Source organism: Pseudochaenichthys georgianus, chromosome 19, assembly GCF_902827115.2.
Source record: "Pseudochaenichthys georgianus chromosome 19, fPseGeo1.2, whole genome shotgun sequence".
NCBI classification, from domain to species: Eukaryota; Metazoa; Chordata; class Actinopteri; order Perciformes; family Channichthyidae; genus Pseudochaenichthys; species Pseudochaenichthys georgianus.
Window position 1 is genome coordinate 5,459,591 of NC_047521.1, and position 17,236 is coordinate 5,476,826.

Below are 17,236 nucleotides of genomic sequence, written 5' to 3' on the forward strand. Positions count from 1 at the left end.
AAGTTGCAGAATAAGAAATATATATTGTTATAACAATTGAAAAGTTTAGAAATGAAATACTGTAGGGTAGAATAGGCACTGTAATGCTGTAATAATGTATCAACATTTGGATATGAGGACTTTAAACAGATGTGCAGGACAGCGTATTATGAACAACCTGTAACTGAATGGTCAAACTTCAGGAGACTTTGTACTAAAGTGTTGTTCCCCATATCGTGTGTCTGCAGGTAGCCAATCAGACGTTCCACGCGGACCGGCCCGACCTGCCGGAGTGTTTCCAGCTCTCCGTCCTGTCATGGCTGCCGTGCATCTACCTTTGGGCCGTCTGCCCCATCTACCTCTTCTATCTCAAGAGGAACAACAGGGGCTACATCATGATGTCCATAATGAACAGGTTCAAAACGGTGAGAGTGGACTTCATTGTTGTAGATTTGATCACAGTGCACTCCAGAACAAGGTTAGATTGTTACACGTGGCTGATATTCACAATGCCATGTAGTGCTATGAGTACTGTTGGTTGATCTGTTCTTCATTGAATAGCTCTAAAACAGTTAGATATATTTTACATTTCAATGGAAATGACTATATTGCTCCTGAAACTGTGCATGATTTAAAGACAAATGAAAATCATTGGACGGCTAGCTTCCGGCATGTGTTAGGGTGTTTGACTGACATTGTTTAGTTACGTTTATTTGTTTATAGTGTCGTGGACAGTCCACATTAATCAACTGTCACAATAAACAGTAAATGGGGCAGCTTAGCCAACATTGCTCATTTCCAGCTGTCGTCCCCGGCCAGATGATAATAGACCCTTAAATTGTACCAACACTAATTTCCTTATAGTTCTCTAATATAATAATGTTGATGCAAGCAATTATTTACATTTGTTCAACAAGTCTTTGTAATGTAGTTAATAAAACTTACCATGCTGTTACATTTGTTTCTTACTCAAAAAAAAAAGAAAAGATAATGAGTTAGCTAGGCTAACTAGAATGAATGGGAAAAACTAAATGCAATCAATTGGCTGTTCTAGACTTGAGATGCTCAGTTTCCAGTGATGCTGTATGAGAGAAAGTCCCAAGTGTGCATCCAATGATGTTGCTGGAACTAAGCCACAATAACCTTTAACCGTTTTTAAGTATTGATGTCTGTCTGTTTTTTAACCTTGCCTCGTTTCTCTCTTGCTCTGCTCTCAGGTGTTTGGCTTGTTGTTATGGATTGTGTGTTGGTCAGATCTCTTCTACACATTCCACGAGCTGCGGCAGGGAAACACACAGCCGCCCATCTACTTTGTCACCCCGCTGGTGCTCGGCATGACCATGGTGAGGATATGTCTAACAAAAAACAGAATGAGGATGTGTGGCTCTCTCGTTTATAATTTAATGCTTTTAAAAAAAATGTTTCCATCATTTTCTAATACAGAGCTCACAGTGATATGATACAATCAAGTCAACTTGCATATATATATTGAACTGGAATTACTGATGCTGATTATTACCTGTTGCATGTTGATTAACAATTTGAATGATGACGTTATGGATGAAGCTTCAAGTTATTCGGTTCAGCCCTAATATCTAGTCTAAATATAATTAAAAAGGTACATTTTCAAAGTGAGCATGTGCCCAAAGCAGCTGTAGTCTCTAATGCAGTTTCCCAAATCCATAATACTATTCCCATACAGCAGGGGTGCCCAATACATTCGATCGCAAAGGTAGTGTGGGTAGATGGCATGGCATTTAAAAAAAACAAAAACATCCTTATTATGGCATTTGCCACTTGTCTACCTACACAAAAAATGCAGGTAGAGAGGCCCGCCCCTCCCTACACGCAGATGACGCACACTGCGTGGGGCCTCCGCCGCTGCGAGGTTCCGGCACTCGCAGTTCACTAGCACCCCCCGTCGACGCTCGCAGCACAGAGGGCCTCGTGACTTTGCGTGGGGCCACAGATTGGGCAGGGTAGACCTAGGTACATCATTTTGACTTGGTCATTTTAAAAGTAGCTCCCAAGCTGAAAATGTGTGGGCACCCCCTGCCATACAGTATGTACTACATACCTAACGTCAGTTTCAGCAGTTACTAAACAAAAACATCTAAATAGACATTTGAATGTTACTGCCAAATGTTACTGCCAATAAAATAAAAAAACAAAAAGGTCTTCCTTGATTTATCTGGATCTCACCACCAATTTGGAATTTCAAATATAACAGCATTTAAATGATCATTTAACGCCACATTTATAAATCGATAGCATTTATTTCTCTCTGGTTTTAGTACCCTTAATTGTTTTTTCTCTCCCATGTAGTATTGTTTTGAGACAGACCATTTATCTTGTCATCACTTCCTGTCAGTTCTATTGTTTTTTGGTGCCCCTATGTTAGGGATGCTCCGATCGATCGGTCACCGATCGAGATCGGCCGATACTCACTCTCTACCGATCGATCGGTGCTCTCTAAACATGCCGATCGCATGACGTAAAATACATGACACTTTTCTCTGTGTGCTTCACCGGTCTGGCAGTATTTTAAGGTGTCCGAAAAAGACAGTAAAATAGCGGAATGCAACGTGTGTGAAGCAGAAATCCTGCAGGTCCACCCGCTGTGACGGACCGGTGAGCGGAGCAACACACACAAGAGTTAGACCTACTTAGCTATTGGATCTACCTCTGGAACAAGCTAAACTAGTTATTATAAATATATTTATTCTTCACTGTCGGGTCACTCATTACTGGATCAGTGAGCTGCATGAGATACTGACAGGCTGTCAGGAGAGAGAGGGAGAGAGGAAAAGAGAGCGCTTCCGCTAATTTCTCCCGTGTTATTATCCAAAGTGAATATAAACTTGAATAATGTACATCATTTGAATGTAATAATTAAGTTGATTGTTGTTTGTGGAAGCTCCAGAGAATGAGCCCCATCAACTGAGTTTAAACATCACTTTAAATGGAAGATTTAAAGTGATGTTTAAATCTTCCATTTAGGCCCCGCCCACTTGATCGGATCGGCGATCGGTATCGGCCGATACTGATTCCAGCAGGCTCAAAGCATTTATCCAGAGCCGTACACTTGAGTGAAGCTTATCCGCAGTTCTCCTGAGAGCTATGAAGCATGAAAGGCTGACCCAGTCAGACTGCGGTTCACCTTACATGCCCTCAGTGATTAAACATTCTGCCTCTGCCCATCCATTCCTCTCTCCGTGTAATACCCCCCCCGCCCTCCTCTCTCAGCTGTTGGCCACGTTTCTGATCCAGTTTGAGAGGTTACGCGGGGTCCAGTCCTCAGGGGTCCTCTTCATCTTCTGGTTCCTGTGTGTGCTCTGTGCCATCGTGCCTTTCCGCTCCAAGATCCTCCAGGCCTCCAGCCAGGTGAGAACGGCTCTCAAATGTCTTTTACACACTGCATTGTTTTTTATGAAAACGTATTATGTCAACAAATATCACATAATTGTATTTAGTTCACGTCCATCATCCTCTTCCCCATCCCCAATGCTCTTGTCTTTGCTCTGGTGGTTCTCTTCCATTTCCTTCTTCCTCTGCCTCCTCAGTGCTCTTGACGTTTGAGACTACTTCATCTGTCAGCTCTGTCTCTCCCCTCCCCCTCCACGTTGTCTCAGGAGCTTACAGTGAGTGGATGTTTGGAGAGGGGTCAGCCCAGGGCATCACTAAGCGCAGAGGGAATAGTAGGTCTGTTGTTCCTACCATACTTATCTCACCTCTAGGGCTGTTAGCTGCCGCACACTGCAGACAAATCCCACAGGCGACAAGACAAGACAGCGTACAACAACAACAACAACATGTCAAATATAATTCAGAAGCAGCGCCAAAACATTATTTTTGTTGCAAACCATTGATCCAGGTAATTACTTGGCTAGGTGTTGGGCATTTTGGCAGAAGTGTAAAGCGCCCAAGTGCTGGAAATAAAGCACTCCTCTAATCAGTGACCTGTTAAACATTTCAGTACCACTTTCTATAATGCTGCATAATGACTTATAATCTGCTTATAGCGCTGTAAATGGACTGCATTAATATAGCTTCTCTCTAGCTTTAGCAACCACTCCACACAATACAACTCAAGCCAGTCTTCCCCCACACTGGAAAAAATGAAATGTTGATTTAAATGTTAACAAATTAAACATAATTGTATTAGGTTAGTTGAAAGCAATAACATTAAAGGTCCCATGACATGGCCATTTCTACTGATCATAATTCTATTGTCTACTAAAATACATTTACATTGTTCAATGTTCCAAACTCACACTGGTTTCTCACAGCATCTCTGTACAGTATGTGTATTCACTCTCTGTCCTAAACGGCTTGTTGGAGCTCCTGCCCCCCCCCTCCCTATGAGCCCACTGTGCTCTGATTGGTATATTTAAAATGATACATTGCACTGCATTTCATAGAATGATAGAAAAAGCATTTATTATTTACAACATTTATCATATAACAGAACAATCATTAAGATAACAGAACCGAAAAAGCAAATACAGTAAATATAAAAACCAAACCAAGTATACAAAAAAAAAATCTATACAACAGTGAAAGGCTTTGCTGATGCAAACATTCAACCGCGCTCTTCAAAACAGGCATGAACCTTAAGCTTTTCTTTATCAATGCACTGCTCAAAAAACATGAAATAGTCTGACTCAAATTTGAACCTGAACATAAATGCTGTGCTGCCTGGGGAGGCTTCAAGCGCTCAGAGAAAGGAGTATGAATGTAAGGTTTCCCCACTGACACAGAGAGGAGGAAAGAATGGCTGGCTCAAGTCAGCAGGAGCCATTTAACTATCACAAAAGACAACAACAACAGCAACAACATATGTGAGGTAATCATATTTTTCACAAAACGAAGACCACACCATTGGGAAGCTTAACGTCTGTTTAATAAAAATAAGGAACAGGGAGAGGCTTGCAAAGCTCTGGGAGTTGAGACTCAGGTGCGGGGTGAGGGTCTCATTGCAGGTCTTTAGGCTCCATTGAATCCCCCTGGGGTTATTGTGCTGAAAGAGGGAGACAGGAGAAAGGGTTAGATACATCTAGCAACCAGAGGATGGGAAATTGCCGACCTATTTTAAAACGTACCTTGTGTTTTCACTCTCACTTGAGTCCCTCTCCCTTTGCCATCAATCCAACATCAGCTGAGCTGCAACATAATACAGACAGGTAATAATCAACAGAATCACAAGGACATGATATGACTCTGCTAAAAACACTCACCCATAAATTACGTTTTTGTTTACTGTTTGGAAGTCTCAAATATGCACTCTAAATCCATATCGATAGCGATGTATCACAAAAATAGCTCTCTTCCTTATTATTGTGTAACGTTAACTATATTATACTAGCTTGAACTCCAAGATGGATATCCTCATTTCACCACCTCCACCCACTACAATCACACGCCCCAATGTTATATTGAACTAATATGTAACTCCCTCCACCCGGATAAAAGCACGTTAAGAAGCCCCTTTTCTCTAATTCCACAACGTTGGAGGAAATAACATTAGGAGAACGGATTAATAGGCTGTTCGTGGTTAACGTGTGTTGCTAACGTTATCCGGCATTCTAGCCTAATCTGTTATCTGTAAACGTCAAATATACTGATTGAAGGGATAATCCACTAACATCCTTTAATACACATGTGTAGTTAATTTGATTCAGATGTTCTGATAATATCCGCAATATAAATCTTTAAACGTCTTCTTACCTTTAAAAATCCATCACGAACGGTCTATTATGCTACAACTCTACTGCGCTGCTAGCCGCAGATCCTCTCAATAGTTTCCCGGAAGTGCTCCGCGATCCGCCATTGCTGTAAAAAACTGGTCCATTGGAGTGAACGGAGATGTCGGAACTCTTCTCTGGGCGGGGTCGGACATCCAACCCCGCCTTTTATCCGACCCCGCCCCATTCCGCGTTCCGCAGCGAGGACCTTCTCCATTTAGCTGTCCTTTCAGGCCCCTCCCCTTTTGGGAGCGTAGGGCAGAATTAGGAGGGAATTCCGTCTCGTAGCGTTTGTGCACTGTTTTGAAATGCCGCTCCTAAATTACCCTTCTTTGATAAAGCCACGCTCGCATTGCAGATGAGACAGATGGACTGGAATAGATACAAAATAATCATCCTCCCACTCGAAGTGAAAATTATATATTTTGGGCTTTTTTGCTTCTGCCATAATTGCGGTCTTGTGTGTGTGCGGACTGTGATTCCTGTTGACACGGAGAATGTCAGCGAAATAGTGCCCACTGCCCACCAGCCACGCCCCGACACATGGGGTGAGGCCGGCCAATCACAAAGTTTTGATGCGTTCAAGTGCATTATTCTGGCGCAGGAAGATTATGTTACAGGACATTAATGATAAAACAGAACATTGTTGTTCTATTTTTAGACACATCTCGCGATCGACTGGGAATCTCCCCGCGACCCTTCTTTTTAACGAGTTGCTGCTCTTGTTCTGACATCTTCGCTCGCGCTGAACACTCACAACACATGTCACTCCCACGTGGCCGAGTGGGCTTTTAGGGAGGGGCGAAAGCGCACCCAGCAAAATAATCGTATTTTGTCAATTATGCTGTTTTCATAATCGTCGCAAACCATAATCGTAATCGCGATTAAAATACGATTAATTGCACAGCCCTAGTGCTCAGGCTGAGTTCAGGCTGAGTTTCGCTGTGTCTCGCTGTCTCAAGCTGAGTTCAGGCTAAGAAATCCGCGGAGTAGTGTGACCGAGAAAAGATAAGGCTGAGTGTGTGTGTATGAGGAGCTCCACGGATTGGTCCATTTGGTCGTCGTTACGTCACTTAAGAAAAAAATGGAAAAAGAGAAATCTCCAACGAGGCGTTCTGGGGAAGCACAGACAGGTCTTTTCTGTTAGAGTTTTTCTCGCTACAGGGTGTACTTTGAGGGTTATAACCGGAAAAGCATGACATGGGACCTTTAAGTCTAAATAAAATGTAGGCTGCCACCAGCTCATCAGGCTCAATAAACAATTAACAGATTATAATCTTTATGTATTCTCCCCTACACAACGTAGCAGATATAACATATCACACGCTTGTTGTAAGTCAATATAAGTTGTAATTGTTTGCTTTAATGAAGTGGGAAAAACATATTTAATCTAAAATTGGAATTACAAATTATTGAAGTACTTGACACTTAAAGTCATATAACATAGCTTGAGAATGTGTAATGGTTATTGTATATGACATGTTGGATTCAGGAAGACAAACATGGAGTAATATTTTCAAAAGGAAAGTCTTCAGCATACTCTTAAAAGTTTGGACACTGTCTGTCTCATGAAAATAGGAAATTGAGGTGAATTTCTGTTAGATCTAAGCTCTTTTTGGCATTCTTGATAATCTGTATGATGGAAATGTTTCTGGCTGTGTTAACTTGCACGTTATAATTGGATTACGCTCAATATTCAGAGTAATAACCGATTAAGATGTGCACATTGGTTCATATGCATGTTTCTGTGTGCGAGATAATCTGATTTATGGGAAAGGCCACCTGCAATTGTTTTGGTAGCCTCAAAATAACAGTAAAAAGTGTGAAATAAATATCCATTAGACCAGAAGTGTATAATACGCTAATACCATAGGTTACTGTAAGATATTTGTTTATGAAAAAAATTCATTTCAAACCTTTATTTAACCAGATTGGTCCCATTGAGATCATAGATCTCTTTTTCAAGGGAGACCTGCAGCATATAGGTTCCACATGAAACATAAAACAATAAAGGACATCATACATTATATTTACAGGATACATAGTTATAGACATTTACAAGTGCCCATTGTATCAGCAAGCATTTCATTTAGCCTAGCTTTAAAAACATGCAGAGGAATGAGATTGCTCAGTTTCAATTCTTGCTGAAGATTGTTCCAAGCAAGTGGAGCTGCGCACATAAAAGCTGTCTTACCTGAGACAGTGCTTGCTCTTGGCACATCTAACAAGACCACATCATGTGACCTCAGACAATAGCTGCTTGCTGCTCTCTGTGTCTCAGAGAGCAGATATAATACGGGAGTTTACCCAACAAAGCTTTATAGATAAACGTGTACCAATGACTGAGCCTCCGTACAAAGAGTGATGGTAAACCTGCCTTATATCAGTTAAGAGTAGACTCCACTTGTCCAGCCTGAATGTCTAAGTACAAAAAGGTGTGTTCACATGATGGATGGTATTCTTTTCCACTTCCTTTATGATAAAAAACACTTTCAACCAAAATAAATACATTTCATTCATATTTAAAAGTCTTTACTTAGTGTGGCTGCTTTCAAAGTGACACCAACCCAGGACAGACGTGTAAGCAGAGCCTGGAGCGCTCAGTGGGTCAGAGTGTGAGGCAGACAGGCGGTAAACCATGCAGCCATGTGTTCCAGGTCAGCTCAGGCTACAGCAGACCTGTGCTATAATCACGTTGATCCAGACAATTAGCCCATGAACAAATATGATTCAGTGATGTTACACTGTCTAACTAGGTCATCTATTTATAATCATGTTCATCTGATTTAGCTGTTTGGAGACAAAGTGTGTGGCTTCCCTTTGGGTCTTTCTGTGTTGGGAATATTGGGTGAACTCAAATCAATGGATGCAAGTTAAAAGTCTCAGGAATTCTTACATCTTTAGTCGATGGTAGGTAGCGTTTGCTACAGGACATCCAGGTCAAAATGGTCTGTCTAACTTTTTAGTTTATGATCAAATACCTTTAAAATTAGGTTTGTGGCTTTTCAGATTATATGTTAGCATATTAGTAGGCTAAACTAAAGTGCTGGAATTACATCTGCTAAACATCAGCACTTGCATTGCCATTGTGAGAAGATTAGCATGCTAATCATTTAGCTGAAAGAGGCCCTATTATGCCATTTTTTCATTCTTAATGCCTTTTTGTGTCTGACTTTGTAGGAGCAGACTCAGTTTTGGTGGCTTAAAGCCCAGCTCTGCTCCGCGCCGTCCGTTAGATGAGCCTGGTCAGATTAATAAGAGAAGGAGTTCAAAACACCGGCATAAAAGTTATAACAATAATCTGATTTTAATGGTAAAAATACACAATACAATTTTACAGAGTACTCTGGACTCCCAGTTCTGCTGCTGTGCAATACAGGTATCGGGACCAGCCAGTCAGAAACAGGGGGCATTTGGCATGAATAAACAGCAGTATATATGGACCTTTTTGGGGCGGAGAGTCACTTCTTATCTTCCACTGGATTCTACTCCTTTCATTTCCCAGGGAAGGTTTCCCACAAACTATTCTTTCTCAAACAATCAAACATTGTACACAGATATATTAGTATCAAACATTGTATTGGCCCCAAAAAGAATGTGTGTGCGTTTGGTAAAGAGGAAGTGTATGTGTGTGTGTGTTGGTATCTTGGTCAGGGAGTGTATGTGTGTCAGGGTGTCTGGGAAAGTGTATGTGTGTGTGTGTTGGTATCTTGGTCAGGGAGTGTATGTGTGTCAGGGTGTCTGGGAAAGTGTATGTAAGAAGGTTTATATATATATATATAGGATTACTTAAAAACAGTCCCAAATAATACATGTTCACTTCAATACAGTTCAAGATAATACCTGTTTACTTTAATACAGTTCAGAACAATATCTGTTTGCTTTAACTTGCACTCTACGATTGGCATTGTGGGCCTGTAGGCTGGTCCACCAGTTAGATCCAGACTTACATATGTCAAGGTGGACTGCCATGACATTTTGTACAGGCTTTGATGGTTCCTTGAGAAATAACTTGTCTTGTACTTGTGGTGATCGTCTGGTGCAACAATGATGTTGCAACTGTGGTTTTAAATGAAATATTTTGAAGAATGTTGGGAATATCAATTTCCTCATAGGATTTATCAAAACATCTTATCTTTTTAAACTTTTAATTTAGTGCCAGCATCAGGTCAACATTGTCCATCCAAAACTTGGAAAGAAGGCTCACTTTCGCCTGAATACCCACAGAAACTAACAGTTTGATCAATATTAGCTGTACCTCGCATTTAGTTCAAATTGGCATGTCAGTGTGGTTTTTGTGAGAATGTTAGCAACTGACATTTAGCTCAAAGCACTGGTATGTCCTAGCACAGCCTTACATGATCTTTCCTTTAATTTCATATTTGCTATCATCTCATCTCTTTGTGTCTTTATTTTACATTTCAGAGCGAAGTCAACGACAAGCTGCGATTCACTACGTTCTACTTCTACTTCGCCTTTGTGGTCTGTGAGCTGATCCTCTGCTGCTTCAATGAGAAACCTCCTCTCTTCTCCAATGTTGTCACAGACCCTGTGAGTTATGCATCCTTCTGAAGTGTCAACTCAGAGCCTATGAAGCATGTATGTATGTTACATGCAAGGACATCTTCAATTCCAGCTTGTATGTTCACGGTCCTGAGTGGCTGGAAGTCTGAGTGTGTGCCTCAGGGCCACTGTTTACTTGTTAAAGAAGGTCACACACTTATACACACACACACACACACACACACACACACACACACACACACACACACACACACACACACACACACACACACACACACACACACACACACAGAGAACACGCTTGTTGCTGGCTGCTCATAGAAGTATGTCAACTGTATCCTTGTTTACCCCTGACTTGTTTTTCTGCACATTTTCCTATTTTGTTCAGAATCCCTGCCCTGAAGCCACAGCAGGTTTTCTCTCCACCATGACGTTCTGGTGGTTCACAAGGTGGGTTCACACTGGTGTCTGCCTCCCAATGCCTCACCCATAGACACATCATGTGTTGTACATATTGGGATTAATAATATTTTGTATTTTTACTAGAGCCGGGACTCGATTAAAAAAATTAATCTAATTAATTAGAGACTTTGTAATTAATTAATCAAAATTAATCGCATTTTTAATCAAATATACATATTTGACCTGAGAACAGTGAGAAGCAATTTTCACATGGATGTGACTCCAAGTGGTCTACAGTCGAGTGCAGTCCAGTGAGCCAGGGAGCTGGTTATTCTCTCAGACGTGGACTTACTTATCCTGGCCCTGAAACCAGTCCTCTGGCTGAGTGTGGGTTGGGTCAGGGTGTGGTTCCTTGCACTCGGAGTCGGGCTAACGTCCACGCTAGCTGCTACATGCTTTGCATTTAGGTGATGCTTTAGGCTTGATGTGCTGCGGTGATATGCAAATTCTTTTTTGCATAATTTGCACACAACCGTGCTCTTATCGACGCTTCCATCCGTCCGTTTTTTAAAACAAAATGTCCCATCCACGGGGCCGACCAAAGCGGTCTCATCAGCTTGTTCGTTCATGTTTGACTATTGTTCACCGTGGTTTGTTGTTGTTTGAAGTCCCATGCAGAAGTCATGAACGTTAGTTGGTGCTCCAGTATAATCGGTACGCCTGAAACTCATCCAGTGAGAAACGTTCCGCTGTGCAAAAATAAGTGCGATTAAAATGCGTTAATTTTTGTGTAATTAATTAATCTTAATTAACGCGTTAAAGTCCCGGCCCTAATTTTTACATTTAAGTTTAAAATGTAACTTTCGATGAAGTCAAGTTACTTCAAGTCACTATAAAACAACCAACTAAAGGCTGCTGCTGCACTTAACACACTACTCACACAAAGTAACTTACTACTCCTTATTTAGCTAAACTATGCTACCAACCTAGTGGCTAAATTAGCGAGGCTAGGTTGCTAACTTGGATTATTTCTCGAAGTAGAGTAGGCCTACATGTTAGCAATGTTTTCTAGTTCCTTTTATCGTAAGCAAAGAAAATGTCTGTCATGTTGTTTGTTTTTGGTCAGTTTCATGTTCACAGAATTCTGTATTTCTCTAAGGGACATCTTTGAAATCAAAATCGCTTAGCTCCGAATTATCTAGCTAGCTGTTTTTGTCACTTTAGTGCTGATTAATAATACAAGCTAACAACCTAGCATAGTTAGCTGGCTAGGTAGCCTTGTTAAGCTAAATCAGTAAGGTGTTTCTTACTGTGTACAATCTACATTTAAACATCAATAGGAGGTGGTTACATTTGTTAGCGCTTATTTAGCTTGCTGTAACCCCCTAATCCCACCAGGAGTGGCTGCTCTGCGCTGCGCTGCGCTGCGCTGCGCTGCGCTGCGGCTGCGGCGTTTTTAGCGATCTCAGCCACTCTAGTCAATGGGTGCTATTCCACCAGACCCGCGGCGCGGTGGCTCGAAGCGTCCCAGAAGCTCCCCGCCGCAAGGAATTTCTAAAATATAGGATGAATCCTATTTTTTACGCAGCGCAGCGCGGCACAGGCAGGAAGTGGAACGTTCATCCAACAACTGCGAGGCTGCACACACGACGCTCCGCTTCCGCAACGTTTTGAAACGCGCCTGGTGGGTTATGACGCAGGAGGAGGTCGCAGGAGGAGGTCGCATATAATAGCCTACATTTAAACATAATCTAGTAAATGTACTTTTGGTCCGGAAGCTTTCAAGAAAAATAAAGGTGATCTCTGCAGACCAATATAAAATGGATATCAGGCATTATTTTATTATAAATTATATAATATATATTTGCTCAAAGTTGATAATTACTGTAAACAAGGGAGACCTATTTTGAGACGTTGGTTTGTCTCACACCAACTGATGATAACTGACTAATTATTTGTGGTTCCAACAACAAACAAGATGTTGTAAGCATCTTACATGCATCTTCTGTAAGCCAGTCTCTCCTCTTACCGGAAAATGCATCAGGGCAATTTCCGGTGAAATCTGATCCACCAGTACATAATAATGATTAGCAAATCCAGGAAACTCAATTAAGGTTCTTTGTGGGGAGAAATCCTACTGAGTCAGTATCTTAGATTTTAGTTTTAGAATGACATGTTGCTCATGTAATGAAACACACAACAAGGTACATAAGAAAACACCCTGACAATCGTTCAAAGGCAGAGAGACAGGTGGAGACTAACAAGCCTATACTGTCTCCTTCACATCTAATTGTGATTGTTGATTTGTTGTGTGACGAAGGTAACTTCGTCGCTGTGAACTGACGGCTTTGGGCCGGGTAATATTGCACATGTGGGTTTGCACAGGACAAATGTCACGCAGCACTTTAGTGAACAGTTTGCACTTTATTAGCATGATTTGCACAGTACAGTTAAACATTGCATATTTGCACATTTTTATACTATTTATTGATGTAGTATTTATTAAATGATTAAACCGTATTAAATTGGAATGTCGTCTGGCAGACGCTGGTCTGGCCCTCGGCTCCACCTGGAAAGAGAGGGGCGTGATAGCGAGAGCGCCGAAAGTGTTTGTTTGTGTAAGATTGACAGCGGTTGAGATTAGTCATTGTGTGCAAATGATATGTTTTAGCGTGTAAAGGTCATGATGTAAAGTTGCATTAATTGTACAAGTTATCACCGTGTTATTCTGTTCAGTTATAATGTTTGTGTTTGAAATGTGTTCCCCCTCCCGTCTTGTCTGTTGTTGCTGATTGTGTTCGCCTGGTGCCCTGTGTTGTCTCCTCCCCCTCACCTGTGTCTTGTTGGTTGATTAGTGTGTGTGTATTTAGGCTCTGTTTTCCCTGTCAGTCCTTTTTTGGCGGCCATGTTTTCTTATACCTGCCTGTTCCTATTACCTTGTTGTGAATGCTCAGTCTGTACTTTGCTAACATGGCTCTCTCCGTCTCTCTCTCTAGTATGGCTATAAAGGGCTACAAAATGCCTCTGGAGACCAAACACCTGTGGTCTCTGAACCAGCGCGACAGCTCCAAGGTGACGGTGCCCAAACTCCTCAACCAGTGGGAGGAGGAGCTGACGAAAGCCAAGAGGTATGTTTTAAAAGGGAAGAGTAGAAGAAGTTAATATTTGATAAAAACAGCTTTACTTTACTGTCAGTGTATTGAACATACAATATGTGTAATGCCAAAGAGACAGTAGTCTAAAGAGAGGGATCAGGTTTAAGAAGAAAGATCTGCCTAGTTTAAAAATACAATGTGACGCAATAATCACATTTATCCATTCACATTTTTTTTTTAACCACGGCTGTCCAAATGTACAGTATGTCATGACCTTCGAGAGCTGTCATTTAGTTTTCAAAAAATGAAATTTATTTATTTCAGTTTTAGTTGTATTTAACTATCTTGGACACAGCTATGTTTCCTTTCATCTCTGCATTCCTGCCATAATATACTTTCACTTGAAATATAAATCTTTAAAAAACAGATAAAACAGATTTCATAGTTTGATTAAAAAGGTAATTTCCAAAACAGTAGCTCCCGTAACAGGAGGAAATAGTACATTTGATGAGTTCTTCTCATGGTAACAAGGAAAAGGTGTGGTTTACAGCTGTCTTTTGGAGGTCTATAGCACAGAGGAATATGATGCATTAGTCTTCGATACACACACTTTTATTACAGTAGGGTACATTATTTGTTGTTTTTTTTACAAAAATAAGGAATATAGAATTCTTTAATACACAAGATATCTGGTTTCTCCAGGATTATTCACTTGTGTTACATGGTATTTTGTTTTAATGCAGGAATCAGACACCAACCAGGTTACTTGAGTGTATATAAACATCCTAAATGTAACTTCAATAATGTGGTTTTACACAAACTGCAAGGGAGTTCTTATTTCCTGTGTGAAAAGTTTAAAAAGTGCTGTTGTACAATATGTTCACCCTTTTTTTCAAGTGAAACCATGAGAATGTCATTGAAACTCTAACAATAACATAGCTACATCTCATGTATGAAACCAATACCACTGTCTCTTTAAAAACATATTTTTCACAGTGGAGTTAATAACAAAAGTATTTACAAAACAAAAGTATTCTTAGTAATACTTACACATAAGAACAGACAAAAACAAACACATGAATTCAAAAAGATAAAAAGGAAAGAAAAGAGTCAAGAAGAGGACAGAAGAAAGTGTTTTGTGCTATAATATCATTTTACATTGTTACAATGTTTTGGGGATAGTCTGTTTCAGCTGGTGTTACGAGGAAAAGGAGACCAGGTTTTATTAAAAGTGATTATTTTGCCTTTAAGGTTGAAGAAAGCGGTTCCAGGTTTGCATGATCTGTTTAATTATTGAGCTCATGGTTGATGGATATTTTTATTTCTGTTTTCCCATCTGATTAATATGCTATATTAAATCTGTCTCCCATCTCTGTAAAACATGCTGCAGAACAAATAATTGTTCTATTATATTTGATATTTGATTCCACATTGCAAGCCTGTTTAGTTACATAGAACCAAGTGAGTTGCTTAGTCATGATAACAGGACTTCAGCTCTACATCGATTAATGCATCAATAGGAAAGATAATCTGCAACTATTTTTGAAAAACGATTAATAGTTAGGGAAATGTTTAAAGGTCCCATGACATGGCAATTTCTACTGATCATAATTCCATTGTTGAGGTCTACTAGAATACATTCATATTGTTCAATGTTCCAAACTCACATTGGTTTCTCAAACAGCATCTCTGTATAGTATGTGTATTCACTCTCTGTCCTACACGGCTTGTTGGAGCTCCTGCCCCCCCCTCCCTGTGAGCCCACTGTGCTCTGATTGGTCAGCTCGCCCACTCTGTTCTGATGAGTCCACCACCGTTACAGCGGAACATCAGTGATTATGTGTTACAATAGGCGCTTTCACACCGGAGTACTTTTCCCAGGAATAGTTGCGATAGTTCCTGGGATTTTGCGTTCACGCCAAAAATATCTGGAACTAGAACTTAGTTATTTTCAGTCCCTGCTAGAGAGGTGGTACTTTCCTGGGGAGGAAAAGGTTCCAATTGCTGGGCGAATTGCAAACCACGCCCCGTAAAACTCCGAAAAGTTTTGTGAAGCCGCCATTTTATTTGCTCGCATTAGCATTATTAGCATTAGCCCAGCACACCAACGGAGAGAGACTAATGCCCCTTTCACACTAACGCGGTTCCCATTCTAGCTCCGTGCTAGAACTTTTCTATTTCGGAACCGTTTTTTCTTTTCAGCCACCGCCTTTGTTCACACCGCCCAGAGCCCGAGTGGTGCTGCGTCATTGCGTCATCATTTGCGTCATGACGTAATCGTTTACGTGTCTGCTTCATAAAGCCAAACCTCCACTGCTAGTGGAGCATGCTCAGGTACTGCGGAGCGCATAAGCTTAGCAGACTTCACGCTAACGAAGGATCACTTCTAGGCTACTGTCCCGCAGCTGCTGCCTCTCTGGCTACTGCTGCGGAGCACATAAAGCAGACTCTTCACAACGAAGGAACACTTATTCTTTAGGGCAGGGAAGGCTACGCAGTACGCAGTCTACTGTCCCGCAGCTGCTGCCTCTCTGTTGGACTCCGGTACTGCACATTACTCACGAGACGTTGTAAAAAAAGAAATGAGTGGGGGGGCGAACGCACTAACCAACGCCACAGTCACCCCCGTCGTGCGGGCCGGATGAGAATGTCTGGCGGGCCGGTTGTGGCCCACGGGCCACCAGTTGATGGTCTCTGGTTTACATGAATAAAAAGCTACATAACACACAAGGGGACGGGTAATAACCGGAAAAGCATGTCATGGGACCTTTAATGCAAACATCTCAGTTGCATATCATATGAAAGTAAAACAAATTGGGTTTCAACTGATGAAATAAGATATTTAAAGACGTCATCTTAGACTTTGACATTTTAAGCACAACACGACTAATCAAGAACACTGCAGTCCTACAACATTGTGTTCAATTCTGTGCACACTCAACAAGTCTGATGAACTCTGACCTCCTCCAGGCTGCTTCCCCTCTCATGCTCTGGTTTTCCTGTCATAGTTCCTTTGTGCTTTCTCACTGAGAACAACCTGTAAACTGATATGGAAAAGCTTGATTCAGCCTTTTTTACTCGTCGTCTGGAAACCCGTTTGGTATTGTGCTGAATACCTTCACAGTTGAACTGTAGTCGTCTATTGGTTCGCTGCTGGAATCCGACTCCTGTGCTCTAAGCTGGTATTAGAATAGATTGTGTGTAGTTTACAAAAACATTCCTTTCAGAATGTCTCACTACCTGAGCTTTCTATACATTTCTCAAGATGAGAAATGCACCTTTGTTTGTATTACAGCTAACATTACTACTCGCTGTTGCAATAATCCAGTGTTTTTCCAAAGAAAATCATCACACCAATAAAATATGGAATGTGTAATTCTTAGGAGCTAAAACAGTTTAAAACAGATAAACATTAATCAATAATAAAAACAGATGTTATTGCAAAGTAATTTATTCACAATTTAAATGGGTTTATTATTTAACCACTTCCTG

General features: G+C 41.0%; 1 protein-coding gene across 1 annotated transcript in view; it reads left to right on the forward strand.

Annotated features, from left to right (window-relative positions):
* Window positions 1–17,236, forward strand: part of abcc3 (ATP-binding cassette, sub-family C (CFTR/MRP), member 3) — a 105,057-nt gene that overhangs the window by 48,128 nt on the left and 39,693 nt on the right. The window contains 6 exon segments of the mRNA XM_071206830.1: window positions 228–404; window positions 1,197–1,322; window positions 3,226–3,363; window positions 10,149–10,274; window positions 10,636–10,697; window positions 13,646–13,777. Coding sequence (XP_071062931.1) covers window positions 228–404; window positions 1,197–1,322; window positions 3,226–3,363; window positions 10,149–10,274; window positions 10,636–10,697; window positions 13,646–13,777 — 761 coding nt within the window.